General features: G+C 34.7%; 1 protein-coding gene across 2 annotated transcripts in view; it reads right to left on the bottom strand.

The window, feature by feature from the left end:
* The window catches only part of LOC138305911 (NADPH oxidase 5-like), a 52,755-nt gene that overhangs the window by 7,072 nt on the left and 22,852 nt on the right, over window positions 1-22,831 (bottom strand). The window contains exons 3-13 of one of the 2 annotated variants that reach the window (XM_069246186.1): window positions 14,677-14,788; window positions 13,779-13,929; window positions 11,790-12,000; window positions 6,994-7,382; window positions 6,345-6,520; window positions 5,355-5,546; window positions 4,594-4,726; window positions 3,963-4,112; window positions 1,620-1,663; window positions 836-889; window positions 115-324 (exon numbers count right to left, since the gene is read on the bottom strand). In XM_069246186.1, the coding sequence (XP_069102287.1) occupies window positions 115-324; window positions 836-889; window positions 1,620-1,663; window positions 3,963-4,112; window positions 4,594-4,726; window positions 5,355-5,546; window positions 6,345-6,520; window positions 6,994-7,382; window positions 11,790-12,000; window positions 13,779-13,929; window positions 14,677-14,788 (1,822 nt within the window). The remainder of the gene's footprint in view (window positions 1-114; window positions 325-835; window positions 890-1,619; window positions 1,664-3,962; window positions 4,113-4,593; window positions 4,727-5,354; window positions 5,547-6,344; window positions 6,521-6,993; window positions 7,383-11,789; window positions 12,001-13,778; window positions 13,930-14,676; window positions 14,789-22,831) is intronic. The other variant, XM_069246187.1, reaches the window with a different exon arrangement.

Here is a 22,831-nt window from a genome sequence, read left to right as displayed (position 1 = left end):
AAACATTTAAAACCATTTCAGGAAATACATTTTTAGACCTTTCTCAAGAAGGAACATTTCCCACACATGCATATCTGCAGTAAATTATGACAATATATAATCTAATTTACGCACCTTTTTGAGCTTCATTGTGGTTTCCGGAATGTCGCCGTAGAAGTCCTTCTGGCAGTGTGGACAGGTACGTAACGAGGATTTATATCTGTACATGACACTCTGTAGTATGGACGCCATAGGCGTGATTCCAATACCCGCTCCCACTAATACGGCGTGCTCAGTCTCGTAGATTTCCCGAGTTGCAGTCCCATATGGTCCGTCAATGAAACACTGCAAGTAGTTGAAATTACATATTAATTCATTGAAATCACAACTTTGGGTTCATTGAAATCAAATATACATTCATTGAAATTTATTGAATTATGAGCTATAAATATATTGAAAAAACACAATTAAATTCATTGGAATCACAGATATTAAAGCATTGTAATCATATATATACATTCAAATCTACATTCAAAGTTCCATTACTGGTTTACGACTAATACCGATAAATATATATCAGTTATAGAATGTTAATAGCGTGTGCACAGCTAGGCACAAGAGATTATAGGTGTACAATACCGATTGACGTAGTGACCATATCTGTATGAATACCGTCTGAGTAATAAGACCAATTTTAGGGAAACAAATGACACATTTCAACCAACACAATATGGATAGATAAACCCCCTTGATATTAAGACCATTTTCCTCTATCAAATTGGCTGGACTCTATGTGTACATGTATATCAGTGACATCAACCGATATTTTCTCGACAATGTGATCCCTATAACGTACCTGTACACGAACCACTTTCGTTTTCTCCTTTCGTCTCAATCCTGACTCCTCTTCCTGATAAAGCAAAATTTTAATTTGTTACGCATTAAACTGGACGATGAAATCAATAGAAAATGTCATTTTCAACAAATTACAGTTCAAAAAAGCAAATGGATTTGGCCTGTGTTAGCCATCTCCAAACACATCCGCTATTGTAAAATTTTTCATCAGAAAAAAATCGTATGTAAATAAATTAAAATAAAATAAACCCAGCGGTACGGAATAGGTTCGGTTTGTTTTGCTACACTGTTAGATTCACATAGAATGTTAGTAACCGATTGAATATCCATTAAACAAAATTCATATTCATTTTATTTCGAAAATTTTGATAATTTCTTACACACAAATGTATAATCCGTTAAGTGTTAGGGTGCGGTCTGATTATAATACATTTCATTTCAATAAGTTCTATTGATACATTTTAGGCATAAGAATTGATGAAGAGGCACCTGTCCAGCCTTGGTGCCTAAGAAAATGCCTAGAATCTACATTAGCTAGTGTGCTCATCTCTAGCATAACACGTATTCAGATTATTACATCACACCTTGTATTTCATGAACGGCACATTTGTTAGCGAAATTTGTCATTCATCGCGAATTGAAATGGATTGTTACATCAAATAATGACGTAATTATGTTACATTGTGACGTAACAATCGAAATTTATCCCCGAGAGTAGATTATTGTGTAACATGCAAATACAGACTACATTTCATATAAAATGTTTGAAGTAAAATACCACTCACCAGCTTAATTTCAATGTTTTCCATGGGTGACCTCCTTATTTTTCCTACAAATGACATTATTCTGTAAAGTTTATCGATGCAACTAAGATATTCTGTTTCTTAAAATAGATCAAATACATGTATATGACAAATGTATTCGATAAATTAATCAAGTAATGATTATTGACACGACTTTATGGAAGGTTGATATTTCCATTATTACTTTGAGTTTATTTTTCAAATATACTTTGCAACTAAGAATTTATGGTCAATGAAAACATTATACATTTAACTAATAGTTTTGACAATGAGATCATTTACATTTATAACCATGCCTTATTTAGGTAACACCACGTGATTACTCCTTGTGCACACAATTACGGATACTTTCATATTTTTTTTTTATATTTTTTGTTTTTGAGATATTGAATCATAACAATAACACAATTACTATATGTAGGCATTCGGCTGCACTAAATGGAAGCACATTCTCACCCCAAGGCACATATAGGCTCTTCTAAATAAACGGCTAGATAAATCCATTTAAAATTCCAGGGGGGAATGAGGTTAATGGCATACGTCATTTAATAATGTAACCAGTTAATTTAAATAAATTTTCATGCGTGTGGTATTGCCCTTTCCTCATTAGTATTATTTGTGAGTTGATCCCGTACCGTGAATATAGACAGGATTATTGTACAATGTAGCCTATTATGAGTTAATTGATTTGGAGAAGTGCCTGTGAGATTGTGTTACAGTATTAGCTTTATGAAATTGAAACAATCATAGTAGCCAACACCACAAGAACAGGTAGCGAAAACCAGCCTAGTATTACAACAAGTCACACACGGCCACAATACATAAAATCAAAAATGTTTTCTAATGTGCACGTTAAAAGACTAAACCAAACGTGAACGAGCTAAATAAAACCACCTGCATACGTTCCACTAAGATATCAAAATTAACATATTAAATGCAACACTATATATTTATAGCTTACATCTTTGAGAAAAGCGTTTGTATATATTCCGTCTTTGCATATTTCAGAGTTGCCCCTTGTGGTTAGCTATGTATATTGTTACATCTTTATTGTGTGAGCTAAAACTGAATGTCGCTTTCGATAATCGTGACGTTATGCTCTCAAAAAATGACTGTACACCCAATACCTGCAAGGGTACATAACTCTGAAATATATAAGGACGGAGTAATGTTTACAAATATTGTTAGTTATCTAGATAATTTAAATACCATACAACTTACTTGTTGACTCCATTTTATATATAACAAAAATGAGTTTGGTACATTTAAGATTTTCCAATCGAATGTATTAGTATATCTATATCTATTACAACAGGGTCTAGACAATATTTTGATCAGAATGAATAAGCTACCTCATAAATGCTATAAATCGCGCCCGCCTCAATATAAAATCAGTGCGTGACACTACGGGACGTTAACGGCCAAGGCAGATATGGTTAACAATACATTCGCATATTTTTTGACATAAACTGTCCTCGATACTCAAGTGGTTACTATCACTGTCTTTATATTCAATCCAGTACTATGTCAAAATCACACTTCAGGCATTCAAGCGCAACTAATAACAGACCTACAGAGATTGCCGCACACGGAGCCTTCAGTTTTACTATGACATATTCCTGGGGTGTATATAACGACAGTAACCTCTGCAATATCGAGGATAACTAAACAGATGCTCCTTTTGGATATTCCGGATATGCACATTACAGAGTTATCTGCACTTGCGGGTAGGTATTGATTGTGACGTCATGTTTTTGCGAGTGTAACGTCATACTTTTCAGAGAAAATGACGTGAATTGCGCTCACAAAATAATGACGTACAGAAATATAACAATCGATATCTACTCGCAAGGGAGCTAACTCTGTAATATGCAAAGACGGAATAACGACACTGATTGTAATCAACCCATGGGATAAGGATAATGGCATCCTACAATAAGATAAGCAACCAAACTATTTTTTCTCACTTAATCTCTATCTTGTCATCCATTTTAATAAATAGTAATCAGAAGCTTCATCCTAATTTACATTCAATTAAAGCTAATATCCGCATGGTTGAGTTATAAGTCTGTTTTTGCGTATCTAAGAGTTATCTGCTCTTGATGGTAGGTATTGTTTTATGAGCGAAAATATCGGATAATTCTATACAAAAATACGACGTTAGACTCACGAAAACATGACGTAATAATCAATTCCTACCCGCAATGGTGGCAGATAGCTATGTAATATACGAATATGCAGAATGATGGTATGACGGGCAGATGGACGGACGGACGAAAATATGGAAAAAACAAACAAAGGTTAGCGTGAACAAAGTGCTATTACCTTCTATGCCTATGTGCCGAGATTTGCGTTTCTGTAGAGGAACTCTGACCACAGTCTTACCCTTCTCCAGCTCGGGGTCCAAATTCTCAAAATACTTGTAACACTTGTTGGTCCAGTGACCGGCGGATCTTATATGCAGCCATATGTGTCCTAGAATTCAACAGCACTTTAAACAACGTAATGTTGCGAGATGTTAATATTTAAGTATGATAAATAAACATTTATTTTGGAGAAAAAAAATGATCGAAGCAAAATTAAAAGCAGATTATATGTTGTTTGAAATATATATGCGAAAAAAATAAACTGTACATGGAAAACTACAGAATTCTGGTCTAGTTTTTTCTTTAAATGGTCACATGGAAACCTCGTCAAAACAGAATGACCTGATAATGTGTATGGAAGCTGAAAATGGAAAGGGAGGTGTCGCATAAACGATTATTGAAATACAAGTGTACTAATATCTTTATTTTTATCAAATACTTTTTAACTAGCATTGTCAACATTAAACTTATTAATTTGAATATACAATGGTTAACTTTGTTAAACAAACAAAAAATGTCGAAGAAGACAGGAAAATTAATTATTTTAATTCGCATTAACGAGGTAAACTTATAAAATGTTAAAACGTCACCATTCATCTCTGGTGCACTGCTAATGGTGAAGGGATGCCACTCCTGCTTGGCTATCGCTGGGATCTGAATGAATACGTAGTCTCCGGCTTTGTACTTAAACTTTGCCGGGCGGGATATCACCAAATGTGTCACCTGGTTGTTAGAAACCATACAGATATTTACTAACGTATGACATACAAAACCAGATAACATACATAAGTCCAAAAAATAATATGTCTGTTAAGGGTTACCCGACCGATCCTAATTTTTACCCCCGACCCTAATTTGTTTTCATTTTTTCTAAAAAAAAAAGTCGGGATTTTGATCTCAGACTCCGGTTCCGGCCATTACTTAAGAGTGAAAGACACCAAATATATATATACATGTATATATATCGCGACCTACCGACTCTATATTTCGCCAATGTAACCCTAAACAGACATATTTTTGCCTAATAGTTTCGTATGCAAGATACATAATTGTTTATAAATATATAATTAAATCTGTCTTACCAACCACATACATGACATACAAAGCCAGATAAAATACCTGATAGTTGCTTTATGAAATATAAATACGATCAAACAGCCTTAGCTAAAACCTCTTTAAAAAGACCACCTGGTTTCTACGACAATTTTCCCATGATTTCGAATGGTTAATTTCAGTTTGTGTATGAAGACTAAAAATACTTTTATGGTCGTTTGGGTGTTTGTTTCCTCAATCTCAATTACAGTTCACTGCAAAAAACGATGGTGTCACCATGGCAATTACAAAAACTCACCCCGGAGGGTAACAAGTTGACTTTCTCTATGTAGGTGTCTCCGTATCTAGCTTTCTTGATCAGTTTGGATCTCAGTAGTTTCTCTATGATGAATATCACACCTGGACCGACGAACCATTTCCAGAAATTGGAGCCATGAATTATCAATAGAATCCAAAACAATATGTACAACATATGCGTATTGTAAAATACCTGTAAACCGAAAGAAGGAAAAAATATATTTTCGTTTCAGGTTTCTTTCCCGAGATTTTACTTAGGTATTTCACATAAATGGTAATTAATATATAAACTCGTATAGAAGTTTTCACTTTTTTCTCGCCAATGCTAAAAGAATAAAAAAATAACATTCCCGGACACATTTCGTAAAATCTCATTTCAAATTATAAATATATTGCTTAATGATATTTGATGTTGCTACTAGTGAATAATATGTATACCATGTGAGTAATTTGTTAACATTGAAAATACTTCAGCAATCTGGTATTAAATGTTCTGATCAAATTCAAATGACTACAGTATGGGTTTCAGTTCGGGCATAATTGAGAAGTACGAAAAAAGTTGAATAGTTTATTAACTAAATATCCCTCGATTGTTCTGATTGGCTCGTTTCCTACAATGCTATATATTTTATGCTTTGATATATCATAACTCCATAGTCAATGTGGATTAGACACTATATATAGAGAGAATACACGGTTAGTATCTTACAATACAAGGTTTATTTTGGTGCGAGACTTAGGAAAGCCGAGATTGCCTCGTCATCTCGGCTTTCCGTGTCGATATTGACGGCATATCGTATTGACGGATAAAGCATAAGTTTATCCGGCAGTAGTTATCGGTCATTATGTGGGACAGTTGCAGGATAAAAAGAAAAATCATCTCACTGCTATCTAGTTCATTGTATACGTATTTTACTTTCAATCCACAGGTTGAGAGGTCAAGAAATTCATAACAAAATCGAGAATGGTCATATCTAGTGTTGAAGCGTACCTGGAAGTGACCCCCTCTCCGGACGAATTCTAATGAACAGATGATCATAATTACTAGGACGATATCCAGTGCCCAGCCCGTCAGGATGGCTGTACCGTACACCCAGCCATATCCGGCCCGGGTGGTGAAAAATATCTCCCATAACGCGAGGTCGGGCTTGGATTGGTCAAGTAAAACTAAAACGAAAAATGTCAATACACAAAAAAATACTTTAAAAATAAGTTTCAATAATTATACGAATTATTAAAATGTTAAGAATTTACGTATGATTATGTAAAGAAATAAGATAAGAAATAGCTTGCAAGACATGCAGTCATTTCATGTCCGCAACACATTGTATGTAATTAACCAGATGGTGAAAATGTATTTGAACTGACGTTTAAGAAGGTTGAATATCACCAGAACGTGTATGACCCCATATGGAATGTTATCAGATCCTATATGGAACATCAATCGTATTGTGCAACATATACTGGGAGACTTACTTGCATTTTCAACATGATCTAACATATGAACAATGTATTTGAACTGACACATACGAATTTGAAAGGTTGAATGGATTCGCGAATTTAGCGAAATTAAAAAAACACGCGAAAATTGGCAACTGTACAGTATACAAATTTGTTATATAGAATACAAATGTACTTACTTGCATTTCCTACATGAGCTAACGTATGAACAACAGAGTAAAATCCTATCATCCATCCCACCATCTTATGGAACAAAATGTTCTGTTCGAGCGGCAGAATCCTGGCTATTTTAGTCATTAACAGATAGGTTATAGATTTCCGTAACATCAACACTAGAATAAACATACAATTAAAATTGAGGTTCATACCGCAAATGCGTGCGGCTATGATAAATCCATTAGAGTTCCGATAACTGTATGCCGCGTAAGATCCAAGCGCAATGTTGACCAAGAAGTATAATACTAAAAACACTACTTTCTTGAGGTTGTTCCGAAGGTAGGCCACAGTGCAATACCGTCGTCTTCTTTTGTTCTTCGTTTTCGCTGGAGGTTTTAACCACTGTGCAGCACTGAAAGCAAACAAACATTTAAAGTTATATGTGCCGTAACTGGACGATAATTTTGATATGCTATGTTTTCAACATTAATTCATTAAAAACCATAAGGTTTGATGAATAAAGCTGTAAAAACCATTCAAATGGCTTCAGATGACTTATAAACATTAGTTATAACACAGAAATTTTCTGAAAAATTGTTGTTTTTATGCCTTAAATATGTTTAAATGAAAACATACCTGCAGAAGACCCTTTATAATTTCTAAAAACACTGTAAAAATGTGTAATGAAATTGTAGACCACAATTTGGCTTCATGGTCTCACCGTATGTACTCATTTCACTTCACTTTTGATGTAAATAAATGATTTTTGGCAGTACTGCTAAAGTTGTTAGATTATGAAAAAAAGGCTAGATCATGAAAAAAGTCAACGATGATTTAGTCCTTAAGGAAGAATAGTCATTTTGACAGTACATAAACAGATGGTGACGTGTCTACGTCAAATTAGTGACGTCATAACGGTCACGTGTGGGGTATCAGTTATATCACCATCGACTTCACTTGGCATTGATTGCTTTATAAAGTATTTGTGACAAACGAATGATATCAATATTTATAGATCATTTTGTTTTTTATCAAAAATATTTTTTCGCTTCATTTTGCAACTGTTAATATAAAATTGGCCGTTTTGTTGTGTGTTTGTATATAAACGTATTGGCATTGAACATCACTGAGACACTAACGACAACGAATGGACGACGATAAACAAAGGTCCATGATGTCACCGCATTATTGGAGGTATTCACATTTATGGTTGGACTTGTATAAACGACTACGATTTAGTGATATTGGTGAAAGAATTATATTAAAATACATATTTAATTAAAAACAATTATAATCACAAAAAAGCAGTAAACGATATTTATACCGTATTCATAGTGATAATATTAGAGTTGAAAAATGTGTTTTAATTTTTCATCGACGGGATACACCATAATATATTTTGCTGGCCTCCCTAACCCCCAAAAAGTGTTAGTGGGTCACCACGTGACCGCTCTCTACCAATCATTTTGGGACATTTCTGTCCGAGGTGCGATACTTTCAAATAGTGCCGGGGAAGCGGGCGCTATTGGTATTGTGACGTTATTTTAACGTTGCGCTCAACCAAGACGGCAAGCAGGCTGTGGTGTACGGGGAAACAAATATTGTTCACAGTAAACATTTTTTATATTGATCTACTTTTTAACTCCATGAAACATAATATTAAAGATTTCAGTCGTTTTGTTGTAGATAATGGCCACAACATGGTATGACAATAAAGATAGAATTTCAGTGTATTTTTAGAAGTGTTTCATGTACGATGAAATGAAAGTGAGGATGAGACACTAGATCCATTATGGCCTGATATCACTTAGCCAAAGAAGCAACAGCGCTCTCTCAATCAGACCATAGTAGATCTTAATGTTATGGTCGTAGTGGCTGTTAACAATAAAATGGACACGTGTCTATTAAACAGGATACCTATATAATATCGACCATTTTCAATAGCCGCCGAGAACTTTTTAGAGAGAGTCGTTTTGCGTGTCTTCTCATGATCACTTATATCGGCACTAGGACTCCTTTGTGTTGAATTTCTAAAAGAACATGTCCTGCTTTTTAGGACAGGCAGGTTAGTTTCCTTATGTAAGTTTCTGATAAATACTTGAGCAACTATTTTAATTGAATAAACCTCTCGGCTCTTTCAAATGAGGAAAAAAGAATCGTGCAGATCAGTGATGATAATTTTTAACTGTGTATAATCTGAACTTCACATGGCGATGGCCTCTGAGCTAAAAAAAACTATCGAAATTAATCCTCTTGTCAATTTGCACTACATGACAGACTGGATGTTCTATGTAAATAAACCTATAGCGTGGCAATAGGCTAACACTCTTAAGTGTTTGACGACACGTCTTACGGATTGTGAAAAGCGTGACCATAATAATACAAAACACACGATACCGTTCACTTTGGTTGGTATTTTGGTACCAGTTACTTCTATGCGCTTTAACTAAATGCGTTTAAGAATGTTGGTATATTATAAAAAGACCCTCTTAAAGGGTTTTGTTTTGTTTTATTTGTTGTTCTGTTAATTGCACTAAAATAAACATTGGAAGTTGACAAAATTGTTAAACTAGAGTTTCATAAACTACATTTAAGTGAGACGTTAATGGCTAATTGTTACGCCTTCATCGCTATGATTATCATAAATGCATTATTATATCTAAGATAGAGTATTTCTGATATCGACTTCACACCTTGTCAATGAAATATGTAGCTACTCGATTTCGACATAAGTGCACTGAAATTATAGCCTCATAAAAATAAACTCAAATATTATTCTTAAAAAATAATTGTTTTATTTTATAAAGTTTTATTAAACTAAAAAAATGCCACCATAACATGTCATTTCAATGTGGGAACATAAAATGATTACAAAAATATTATCAAGCCACCTCACCCTAGTAAAATTAATGGGACCGCGCCATGCAATTGAATCGGGCGGCGGAATAAGTTTTGTAAATGGACACATAAGTAAGTAATTCAGTGCTTATATTGACACCGTTTTAACCTTCATGTTGAGAATGGTCATTCTCTGCCGTGACCTTTAACCTTTAAAAGTGTTAAATATTTGGCCTGAGTATATTTACACAGATTTCTGATACGTCGTGAGATACTGATCTAATTTTCGTATTACTCCAACTCGACTTGTAGACAAACATTTTATGAATAGAGGATACGTCCTGATATTACTGCCAGTGTGTTACTGTTATACATTGTACGGGTATTACCTTCACTGAAAGTGTTTGATATTGCAGACGTCAAAGTGTGGATTGTGAACTCCCCGTACAATAGTATAGAATAACTTCTAAGTCAAAACCGGCCCTTGTCTAACACGACTCCCTGTTTATTCCGGCGTATATATTATAGGATATTCTCTTAATAGTAAAACTATGTAATCCGGAAACCTTCTTATACCGGCCATACATACCGGTCTCAGATACATCCGGGTTAGACAATTTACACTATAAAATCTTACAGGAATACTGTTCTGCAGGTGGTAAGGCTTCTGAATCCAAATCCTACATGTCATAAGACGTTTAATGAATATTTTCGTCAGTATTTATGTTAAGATGTTTTTTTTTTAATTTTAAAAAGGATTGAACTATTTAAAAACTTATTGAACAATTGATTTATTTATGGTGTTATGGTGAGGCTTGGGTCGTTAAAATCCTGTTTAAAGTTTAGTCACTGATAGTCGATTTTTTAAGTCTAAAATCGTCGAATTATAATATGTCTCATTATGTGGGTTCAACAGCTTTTTAGGAATTGTAACGAGGACAAAAACACTATAATTCAAGTTGGGTACTTTAGGTAAACAAGTCATATATATGATAATCTCGAAAATTGGATGATATGAAAAAATACAAATGACAGTGGAAACTATTTTAAGTCGGCGGTCCAGTAAGTTAGTTTGGGAGGCTGAAGTTTGTTCCGAGTTCCGAGTTCCGTTTAAGGATTTTGTTTTTAGAATATAATTTAAGAAATTCAGTTCATGTGATTGGAACATATTGCAAATGGTATCTGGTGTGTTTTGTCATGGATAATTTGTGATAGAGTCGGTTTAAATAAGTTTTCAATTAACTCCATTTCCGAGTTCCATTTAAGTAAAACGGAACTTGGAACCAGTTCCGAGTTCCGTTTAGCTTAAACGGAACTCGGAACTCGAAGCTTGGAACCAACTCCTGCCTTCCAGTGAGTTTAGCAGTGTGAAGTGAAGTCTAGCATATATCATCGTCATATGCCGAACTAAATCTACTGAGAGACGGACAATCTGATTCCAGTATAACCGTTAACTTCGATGCTGAGGGATAGTAAGAGTAAAAGGGTTCGGCGTATGACCAGATTACTTCACATTATGAGTTTATACAGTATGTGAAGTAATGGATGTATAAAATGCATTTACATACCAGATATAGATTTGTTCAATATGACAAATTATTTCGTCTAAGGTTAATGAAAATACAATGCAATTGACCTCATACTCGTATAACCTTATTTGATTATAACTAATTAACGTCCTATTAACAGTCAAGGTGATTACGATTTTATAACATAATATTATATTTTTTATTTAATTATTAAAGTTTGGTAAGTATGGTAATTAACGTTTATTGTCACTTCTTATTATTTAGCAATAACAATATATCTATAGCATTATGTTGGTGTTTAAATGAAGAAACTAATCTAAAAGTTTCTTCCAAGGATAAGGTATGATTTGTTATAACATATGTACATATACTATATGTCTTCTTCATACGCATTTATTTGCCACAAACATGTAATAATAACAGAACAAAAGGCGGAATTATAAAGCTCCTACCTTATTGTTAGATTCTCCAGAACACCCGGATGTTTCTCCAGTTCCGCTTTTAGTTCTTCAAACGAGATGGAGCCACTGTTGTCCTCGTCGGCGGAATCAAACAAGATGTCGGTTAATGCGTCCATGTTCTCCTCGCTGATAGAGAGGGAACTCTCCTCGGTACACGACATTAACACTGTCTTCAGCTCCTCTCTGTCGATCGTTCCACTTCCTGTTTAAAAAAAAAGACAAAATGTGATATTTAAAGACAAAATGTGATATTTAAAGATGATCCACAACTAACTATTTTTTTGTTATCAAAAAACATAAGCAGTCAAGTTAGTATTTTTCTTCAGATACAACAGTTACATACTTTACATCATTACCAACAGCTTTATATTTTACTTCAAGATATAAATATTCGAAATAATTTATTGCGTCCCTAAAAAAAACCAAAGGCACTATAGCCTATGTGGAATGAAGTATAGATAGCACATGTACAAAAAGCAAAATACTTTATTCTATATGTAATTTTGTGTTAATTAACCACATGCACTTGATGTATATACACGATTATTCAGTTATTTATATGGAGCATCTTTAAAGGATTAGTGTTGTCAGTTAAGTAAGTATTTATCTACAATGTATCTTAGTATGTATATAAACTATATAGATGCCAGAGTATTGTAGACAGTCGTCATAACACGTAAAAGCCTCTACTTAAAGGTGTTGAGTTAAGATAAAGAAAACAGCTTATCAATGATGATTTAGAAAATAAGTGGAACATTCATTATGACGGTGCATGAGCATGTCTCCACGTCAACATCATAGGAGTCATGTTTTCACATTTTTTATGTCAGTTATATCCCAGGCCTATACACTTCACTTCTTCATAGTTAATTCATATAGTAATTTCGAATTAGATACTTCCTTACGTTGACATATCAATAGCGGACTACCAAACAAAATGCTAAATCCGACATTTGTAGTGTCTAGTTCTAACAAAGAGGACTGTTCCTTTCGTAATAAAATACTATAATTGGGTATTTAACCTTATGCAACCACGGGTTTGCAAAACTATTTACGTTGTTGTCGGCGATTGCTGTTATTATTCAGATTCATCAAAATAAAAAAAAATATTTAAGGTTGAAGCGTGATGGAGTTTAAATCAATAACTATTTTACTTTCAAAGTTGATATGCCATATGAAATCTTATCCACAGTTTATAGGCTATATGACGGTGACACATTCTCGGATATATGAAACACAGACATTCGTTTTTCTAAAATACGTAATTATGTATCAATTTGTCATTTTTGCACAATTCTCAAATAATTACCTCTCATTTATGTCTCATACAGGACAATGGGTGAGTTGTTTATAACATTTTCTATATGAAAGGAGAAGATCGACTGTTTTAATTAGCGCACCAAACTGAACCTGTTGCAGTCAACCATTCTCGACTCAGCCATTAAAATTCTAAACACTGACCCTCGGGTTTCAATAAGTGTACATTGCTTTGATAAGTTATAGAAAAAGTACTGTCAGACAAGGAATACATCTTAATGAAATATGTCAAGAGTATGGTTTAAATATATGTATTTTTGAAAATACAACAAATAGAGGGTTGGGCTCAGGTTATTACATCTTCGACACTCCAGGGGTTACATTCACTGACGTTATATTCACCCCTGGACTATGTCATAGTTAAACTGGAGGCAACAGAACGCAACAGGTAATTAAGTCATTTAATGCACTTCAAAATATCCGTATAATGGTGTGGCTTTGAAACTTCAAATGGAATGTTTTTAAAGGCATGTGATCGGTTCAGATTGTCTATGCTGAGCTGCCTCCACTTTTACTTTAAGATAGCCCGGGGTTGGATAAAACTTTAGATATAGTAACTAATGAAGTTTTAAGGATGAGGTTATTACAACTTGTCAATGGCGTCGAGAATACAATTATTAAAATTTTAAAAAATCAAATTAAATTAAAACAATAGATACTTACCATCGACATCGTACACATCAAAGAGGAACCTGAGTTTTTCAGCAGGTGTTCCTTTTGTTAGCGTGCGAAGTCCGTCAAGTAGCTCGTGAAGTTCAATAGAACCGCTATTGTCTTGATCAAACAGAGCGAAAAACCTCTCGGCGAAAAATGACTGAAACAAAGTCAAAATACCCTGTAATATATCCCTGTTTTGTTTCAATAGAGTTTTCCATTTCAGTTACGATTCGCGAAGTTTCGATTTTTTCGATTTATTTTGTTTCCTAGGTCATGGTTTTGCTATCTATACGGTTTATGAATTCGCTATTTGCAGTCAAGATAATTTTAGACATATCATCTTATATCATTATTAAATACACAAAAAATACGATTAATTAAGTGTCTTCCGTAACTGAACTATATTATTCAACTCTATCGAAGCTTTCTTTGTATTACCAACTTAAGAATTTAATATTTCATGGAAATTTATTTGATAGACCAGAATATGGTACCTTTTATATTGTTAACAAGAACTATCTCTTAGAGGTATTGTCACCATTAATTTCTGTTTAAAACAAAGGACGATATTTGTTAGGAACAATACTTCCTTTATTACTAAGTCGACAGAACGTCTGGCTATTATCCGGATACTCCGGGTTCGCATCCCGAACTGTGTTCGTTACATTTACATTGTTATATAGGTACTAACTGTTGTTTTGAAATTTTGATAACAAAATATGTATACATTTACATTGACCTTTACAATATCATCGATATGAATGGTAAACTCGTGACCATGACCTTGACCTTTACAAAGTAATTAATATACCTGTATATGATAGACTCGTTACTATGACCTTCACGTTTACAAAATCATTGATATTATTGATAAAATGATGACATTAACCTTGCTTCTACTCACCCGTTTGACATGGAGAGCGTCCTTGAACTCCTCCAAGCTGATCTCGCCATCCTCTCCGGCGATGGTAGTGAACTGTTGTTCTATCCACGACAGCCATTTGATATCCTCCTCGCTAAATCGTGGGTAATGAGGATAAAAGTTGAGAAATATATCAGTTATCGACTTATAATACGGCCTTTTCTGCACATGTGCAGACGATTTATGTTTGACCGTCACAAAATCATCGTCCTTATCAATTTCATCATCCCACATGATTTTGCCTTAGGTTGCCTCCCAAGTCTCGTGAATTAATCCCTGCCTGAGGAATGCGTCACGTGTGGTCCACCAAACTGCACTCAGTAGGATAAAGATTGTCATGGCCCGAAATGACACAGTAGTTATTTCTTTAATCCTATTTTATAGCTAAACATATTTCCAGAATGTATCTTTAAAAAAGTATATATTTCAAATCATACATATTTTGTGACGATAGTGTCCAACACAACATGCGGTACATGACCTATATTGCCATAATGTCATAAAAAATGCACCAAACCAGTGATTTGTATTCAACAACAATACATTTTCCGTCACCACCTCCCATGAAATAGCTCACATATAGAAATCCTAAAGGTTTATGTATTGACGTACAGATTTTTGATGTAGCAAAACATCCCAACATTTACATAAGGTGAAGGTCATCCAATTTTTGCATGTTTATGTCGTAATTTTTCGTCATCGAGTTAGAATTTAGTATATCATTCACCGTGCGTTCCATTTGCAGATACAACTGGTAAGAACCTTTTGTATCTGTAATGGAACGCGCTGTACCAGCCGAACCGAACCGGTACAAGTGGTTCTTATTCAGAAGCGTACCACTTGTATCCAAGATGGCGGACCCGACATTCTTCATTTGTCACCGGAATTTATTCTTTGTTGAAAACAAGGCAGAGCGTATTTATATCCGATAAAATTACATGGATCGTGTATTTCAATGTGTGCTGAAACTTTTTAGGTATTATTTTTATATAAAAAAACCACCGAAAATACTTAGCTTTTATATTCGAAGCGTATCTTTTATATGGGTGCCGCCATCATGGAAAAATCCAAACGCGTTCCATTTGGCGGTGCCGTATCACTTTAGTGCAACTGGTACGAATCCGCAAATGGAACGCACGGTACATTTGTATTTCACGAAAGTCACCAAAGCTGACGTCAGATATATTGCACATTGTGTTTTCTTTAACCTCGTTATGTCACACTTCAAAGTCCTGCTTATTTAGAATTGTGTCGTTTTTCCTCTGTCTTGTAATATTCAACCTCGCTTAACTCGAACACTCAGATATCATGAAATTTTCCAAAGCTCTCATAAATCTCGAGATGAATGGAGGTACAAATGTAATTACTTGCATGAACTCTACGATCATCTGTCTCCGGTATGAAATAATTCACTTCATTTAAGACAACGCTTAAACTACCTATATCTGTTTCGGTAGAAGAACTGTTTTGAGAAATTGAGCAGGCTCAAGAGTATTGTTTTTTGTTAGAGTTAACACTGTCGGAAGCATTTCTACATTATAGACTCTAGATACATTCGGTTACGTCTCGTAAAGATCACCTGTAAATCTTAATGCTCATTTTCATACAAAGTAAAACTATAAATTAAGATTCATGAGTTTGTTTATTTTCAGTTACAGTGCGCGCATACTGATGGAAATATTTCAAATTAGGCGATATGCATGTTCCTTCAATACAATATAAAAAACTCCTTTGAATAATATTTATTTTTATTTTCTACAAATGTAAATTTGACGGTCGTACAAGTGGTTTGTTTATGGTCAGTTTTAAATAACGGCGTGCCACACTGTATAGACCATTGACAGTGAAAGTTGTCGCGTCCCAGCGGGATGCGCGTCCAAATCGGTTTTTAACGACTGTGATATTACATTGCTTTGATATACTCCATTTACCTGCCCAGCTTGCTACATCACGCCGATGTTAGAGGTAACTGACTACACGGCATTCAATAATATATCCACGCTGGCATATGGGGGTTCTCTTCCATGAAAATTAGGGAATATAAAAAACGAAAATGATTATAAATACCTTAGCTTTAACTTTTCACTTTCTTGATCAAAACTCAAATATAAATGGCCTTTCGACATTTTGAATAGACCTCTTGATCCAACATGTTGCGTTATTCAAATTAATTATGCTTTTTAAACCTGTACATGGACGTGTAAAAAATTCACGGATTTTAGTGCCAATTCGCTTAAATCTATATCATGTGGAAGAGCATTATAAGTCTTACTAGTCTAGCTATTTTTCATATGATGCAAATTTATTTCGATTTTGTTGTTGCGGTAGAGAATAACCTCTTTCCACCGTTCTATAGAGAACAAGGGAATGTCTTTATTAACATGCAACAGTGCCTTACAACCACTAAGACGTCTCAAATAATGAATCGTCTTTATCGCCTATAAGATAAAGATAGACGGGTCTTCCTTTTTAATATATGCGAAGTAAACAATAAAAACAAATTGTGGGAGAGAAAATGACACCAGAATAACAGGTGTTACCGAACAACAAATGATATGGGGAATCACCACAAAGTGCTATAAATAGAAACAAGGAAATAACCAAAAGTTTCTTTGCGATATAGAAAATGAAATCAACAAAACGCTATGTAATGGTTTTTGAACATCACGACATCCCTTACTGTATAAATATTGATCCTCACAACTTCTCATACAGTAGAAAGACAGACATCCTCAATAGATCAGGGGTTCCGATCATTTACGGCCTCTACAACACTGAACTATCTCATAGTAAAACTGAAGGCAGCCCAGGGAAACAAATATGAACCAATCACACGCCTGCGAAAACAAATTATTTAAAGACCACAGAGAGAGCGATGCCAAACTTCAAAGCCGCAGTCAACCAAAGTGTACCATTATACGGCACTTTTGATGTACATCAAAGGACTAAATTAACTGTTCTATTCTCTTGCCCCCCAGTTTTACTATGATATAGTCAAGGCCTGTAGAGATGATCGTAAGTGATCGAAACCCCTTGAATATCGAGGACGAGAGACAGAGGGATCACCACAAATATATAATACAATTCTTTGTGTAAGAGACAAGAAATATCATAAAACGATATACAATTACCACATTCGACGTAAAGGGAAGAGGGTATCAACTTGGTAAAGTATATTATACTTACGTCCTGGTAACAGACAGGGTTTAAGGACGGTCTCTCATGGTTGTATTGTCTTGCGTGAGTTTAGTGTGATGTATGTGTTTTGGGATACCTCGATGTTCGTGAGGTGGCTTCTTGTATAGTGGCTTCACTGAAGCATGCCGCCGAATAAAACACCACCCGGTCATATTTTACTGACAACGGGCGAACCAGAACCTTTCATAGACTATAGTGTGTCTCGGCCAGTGAACAGGCGCCAGAGCATACCTCAAATGAACAAGCGTTCAAATGACGGCCAAAATTGAGGCGGTGTCAGGGGAGACGTTAGAAAAGGGAAAGTTAGTACCACATACTGCAACAAGGATAACAGAATTAGTTATAGACATAAAGAGAAAATAACATCTTCAAAACTGCAATAAGGATATGGGGGGAATGGGATCACCAAATACTGCAATACGGATATAGGGGCAATGCGATCACCAAATACTGCAATAAGGATATCGGGGTTATGACATCACCAGATACTGCAATAAGGATATAGGGGAAATGCGATTACCAAATACTGCAATAAGGATAACGGGAAAATGTTATCACCAAATACTGCAAGAAGGATATAGGGAAAATGACATCAACAAGTAATGCGATAAGGAAAAAAGGAAATTCGAATACTGCAATAAGGATATATGAGGAAATGCGATCACCAAATACTGCAATAAGGATAACAGAATTAACAAATTCGACTGTAGTGAAAATGGGATAAACAAATACTTCAAAAAGGTTTGAAATAAACAAACCACTATACTCTATAAACAAAAGGATCCGATGTAGTAGAACACAAAAACAACAAAAACAACAACAAAACGAAAACAAACAAACCATGCACTAGATGTTGCATCATTACCCTTATCGACCATGCGATAGAAATAAGATAATCGTGCTTACCTTCCATGGGCTATAACAATAGATGTCACTGCCTTTACACTGGTAAGTACAGCAGGGCGGACTCTGTTCATAATCCCCATAGCATCAATTACTTATCTCCAGAAAACTAGGTCAATTTAATTACACGAAATCTTGGAAATCAATAATTTAATCTTGGTAAGAACAACAAAAATATAATACTTCACTTAAACTCCATTATTAATCAAACTTGATTATGTATCTGGCGGACCAGACTCGACATACGTTTTTAAATAGCTATATGACCTTATCAGACCGATACTCTATGGAGAGTTTCTATGTTTAAGCCAAAAAGAGACGTCAATGTATCTATGAAACTTGTATTTGACCTGTACAAGGTGAGTGCCCCTATGATCGTTTAAATTAGCACTGTCTAAATGAAGTTTTTCGGCATCCTTTTTCATGTCATTTGGCCATACACTTTTTGTATGCATAAAAGATGAAGACATACCAGGGTTCGTGTATCCTTGTTTTTAACCCGCACGATTTTCATTATCAAAGTTACCGCTCGTGTCTTCAAAATAACCTAACAGTGTACCCAATTGAAAAGTTCATCCTTATAACATAATATTTACCTTTATAAGTGGTACATCGTATATGGTACTCGTTTTTGAACTAACGACAATCGATACAATGCAGTATATATCTTCGATATTAGTCCCTATCTCCCCCAAGCACCAATATTGACTGACACGCATTTAAACTTTTATAGAGTATTCTCATTGGATCAATTACAAACGACTTTAATACAGATAATAATTTCATTTATAAACCAGGTATTCCTAAAAGTAAATATGGCGCGCCGTTAGACTAGCAAGTATTAAACCCCAATGCTACTTGCGGTTCGTTGTGCTTAAATGTTGTGCATTTTGAATTTTAGGTTTAAATGTTAGAAAATGTTTTGATGACCTTTTGTAGCTGTGTGTTTTACTGTTTGTGGATTTTTCGTATAATATCTTACTGTTTTTTTCTTTAACACCGTTCTTATTGTTTTGCAGAATGACACATTGTGTTATTAGGTTTGAATAGATATTCCTAGTCTATCAATATCCAGGTCAACGTTTTGTCATAACATTGAGACATATTAGTGTTTCTAATATGTCGGAAACGAGCAAGTTTTGGAATATTCCGTCGAATTCATTTGCAAACTTTAAGAAACTTATCATTTTCTACAGAAGTATATATAACTAATTTATATTGTGGTCTGAGGCAAGCGTTTATATATTCCCGTAATGTTGCATGTTGTGTCACATCACATTAATGCCAATACATTTATAACAGTCACTTGTCTATTCCGTATGGTTATGTAACCCGGCGTAACTACATGACGTTTTCGTTCTTTATCTATAGTAATTGAAGTCTGTATTATCCATAAACATGACTATTATAAGATCAAATATACTAGTCCATATGACATCGGGTAAAAAAAACTTCCACTATTCTTGGTTTTTGTTACGTTTCTTATATCGTTATTTTAATATTGATTAGAATAAACATACGCAAAAACAACAAACACATATCAAAAGAGAGGAAAAAAACATATTAACTTAATTGAAAATGTTTTAGAACAAATATGAACGAGAAATATAATTGATTCTAAAAATATATATCTGAGTATTATGTACATGTTTTACACATTGGCGTACTTATGTCACCCGGTCATTTGTCGGATGACAGTGACAGGACACAATGTCATCCTAGTCATTGTAATGTCACACATATAAAAATGCACTGTCTGTGTACAAATAGAATTACATCAACTTCAACGAAAATAGATTATCATACCGTTATAGTGTATACAAATGTCAATGTCCATTTTTTCATATACGTACTTTATTTGTCGGTTAAAGATGCTCCACCGCTGACAGAGCACCAATGGCACTCATTATTTGAACAATATTTGGTGTTTAATAATGTAAATAGATGTCTAACGCAAAAATATATATGATAACTGATTTTGCGTTTGACGGATGTGCAATCATTCAATAAACGGCATAATACCATATTCTTTTTTTCGGGACGCAATTAATTATTTTTAATATCTTGATTCTTTCAAGCAAGACGTTCAACATAAGCAAACATTTACACATGTGAAGCAAAACATAAAAAACACCCCATTTAGATAAAACTTGTATAGCAATAAATTAGCGTATAATTTAAACGTTTGGTCTTCAAAAACCAAAATGTATAGCAACAGCTAAGTGTATACAGGTACAAAAGTCTGTGTATATATAAAGTATACAAAGCAACAATGTCGAACGAAATATGGACTCTAAAAAGCAACACCTTTAACAAAAACACCAACGTATGCAAAGTAACAAGTTATACGAAGCAATATATACAGTAAGCATATGATTCTTTAAAAGCAACACATCAGACAAAAGGTATTTCTGTAGAATTCAAAGCAACGGTTCAGGAAATAAATGGATAAAATGCACATGTTTCTTCGTTTAAAATATAAAAAGAATACTTTATGTACTTCAAGTAAGGTAGTGTATTAAGGTACACTTAGTTATTGCAAAACAGGTTCCGAGTAGGCATAAAGGTTGTTAGACATTCAACATTTAGCCTTAATTATTACTTTATTCACGTAGACAAAACGTCTCCGGTAATTATCGATATTAATGAAGTTCGTATGGTGGCTGATCATGATGTTGGCTATGTCACACTGCCGGCCCCTTCATGCGAAGAGCGCCGTACATAGAGCAGGTTGGCAAATGCGACAGCGCAACATGGCTAAAATCAGTGGTGATGTGTAAATGTATTGGAATATTGAACAGAATTAACATTTTTGTCATTTTAAGTTCACAGAAGCAGGAATAAACATTAAGCATGAAGCTTACGCAAACAAAATACATAGCAGAAATATATCGACATACAAGAAGGAAGCTGTTTATATAATGCGCAATAGCAAACATAATATACAATGAGCGATTCAGGCGTTTACCAAGGGTTATATTAATTTCAATGGATTTCTGTATAGGATTCCGTATTTGCATATTAATGAGTTATTTGCTCTTGTGAGTAGATATTGATTGTGACGTCATGTGTTTGCAAGCGTAACGTCATACTTTTCGGAGGAGAATAAGACGTGATTTGCGCCCAAAAATTAGTGACGTAACAATGGATACCTAATCGCAAGGGAGCTATCTTTTACGTAACATGCAAAGACGGAATAAGGCGAAGAGAAAACATAACAGTCGTCACAAATCATTAATGTGTCGGTGGCCTACAATAGATGTTGACGTATCTTAAACCAAAACAAATAATAATAATTCAAATATTTGTGTAGAAATTTCGTTTATTATGGAAATATCGAGGTTCTGCGTCATTTGTAAGTATGTTTTAAGGATTTGTTTGTTTGTTTGATTAATTAACGTCCTATTAACAGCTATGGTCATGTAAGGACGGCATCCCATGTATGCAGTGTGTTGCGTGTATGTTGTGCGAGGTGCGTGTTTCGGGAGACTGCTATATGTTCGTGTTGTGTCTTCTTGTATAGTGGAACTGTTGCCCTTTTTATAGTGCTTTATCACTGAAGCATGCCGCCGAAGACACCAAGCAACACACCCCACCAGGTCACATTATACTGACAACGGGCGAACCAGTCGTCCCACTCCCTGTATGCTGAACGCTAAGCAGGAGCAGAAACTACCACTTTTACAGACTTTGGTGTGTCTTGGCCAGGGGACAGAACCCAGAGCCTTCCTCACAGGGGCGAACGCTCAACTCAAGGCCAAAAGTGAGGCGGTGCCAAGGGAGGCATTAGGAAGGATAAAGTCAGTTAGGAAGAATAGAAAAGATAAGATCCTAAATTTAGTCGCCTTTTACGATCATGCAATAGGGGCAGCAGGTACAATTCTAACGCCCTACCTGCAGGGCCTATGTTTTAAGGAAGAATATTTACATTGCCACTGCACAGTACCTTTATGTTGCTACTAAGCCCAATGTATGTTATTTTCCAATAATAACATTGTCAGTTAGGCTTTGGCGTACTGATACAACAATCAGAGTT

The sequence above is a fragment of the Argopecten irradians genome, chromosome 13 (assembly GCF_041381155.1).
Source record: "Argopecten irradians isolate NY chromosome 13, Ai_NY, whole genome shotgun sequence".
NCBI classification, from domain to species: Eukaryota; Metazoa; Mollusca; class Bivalvia; order Pectinida; family Pectinidae; genus Argopecten; species Argopecten irradians.
This window is presented reverse-complemented; position numbering and strand designations above follow the sequence as displayed.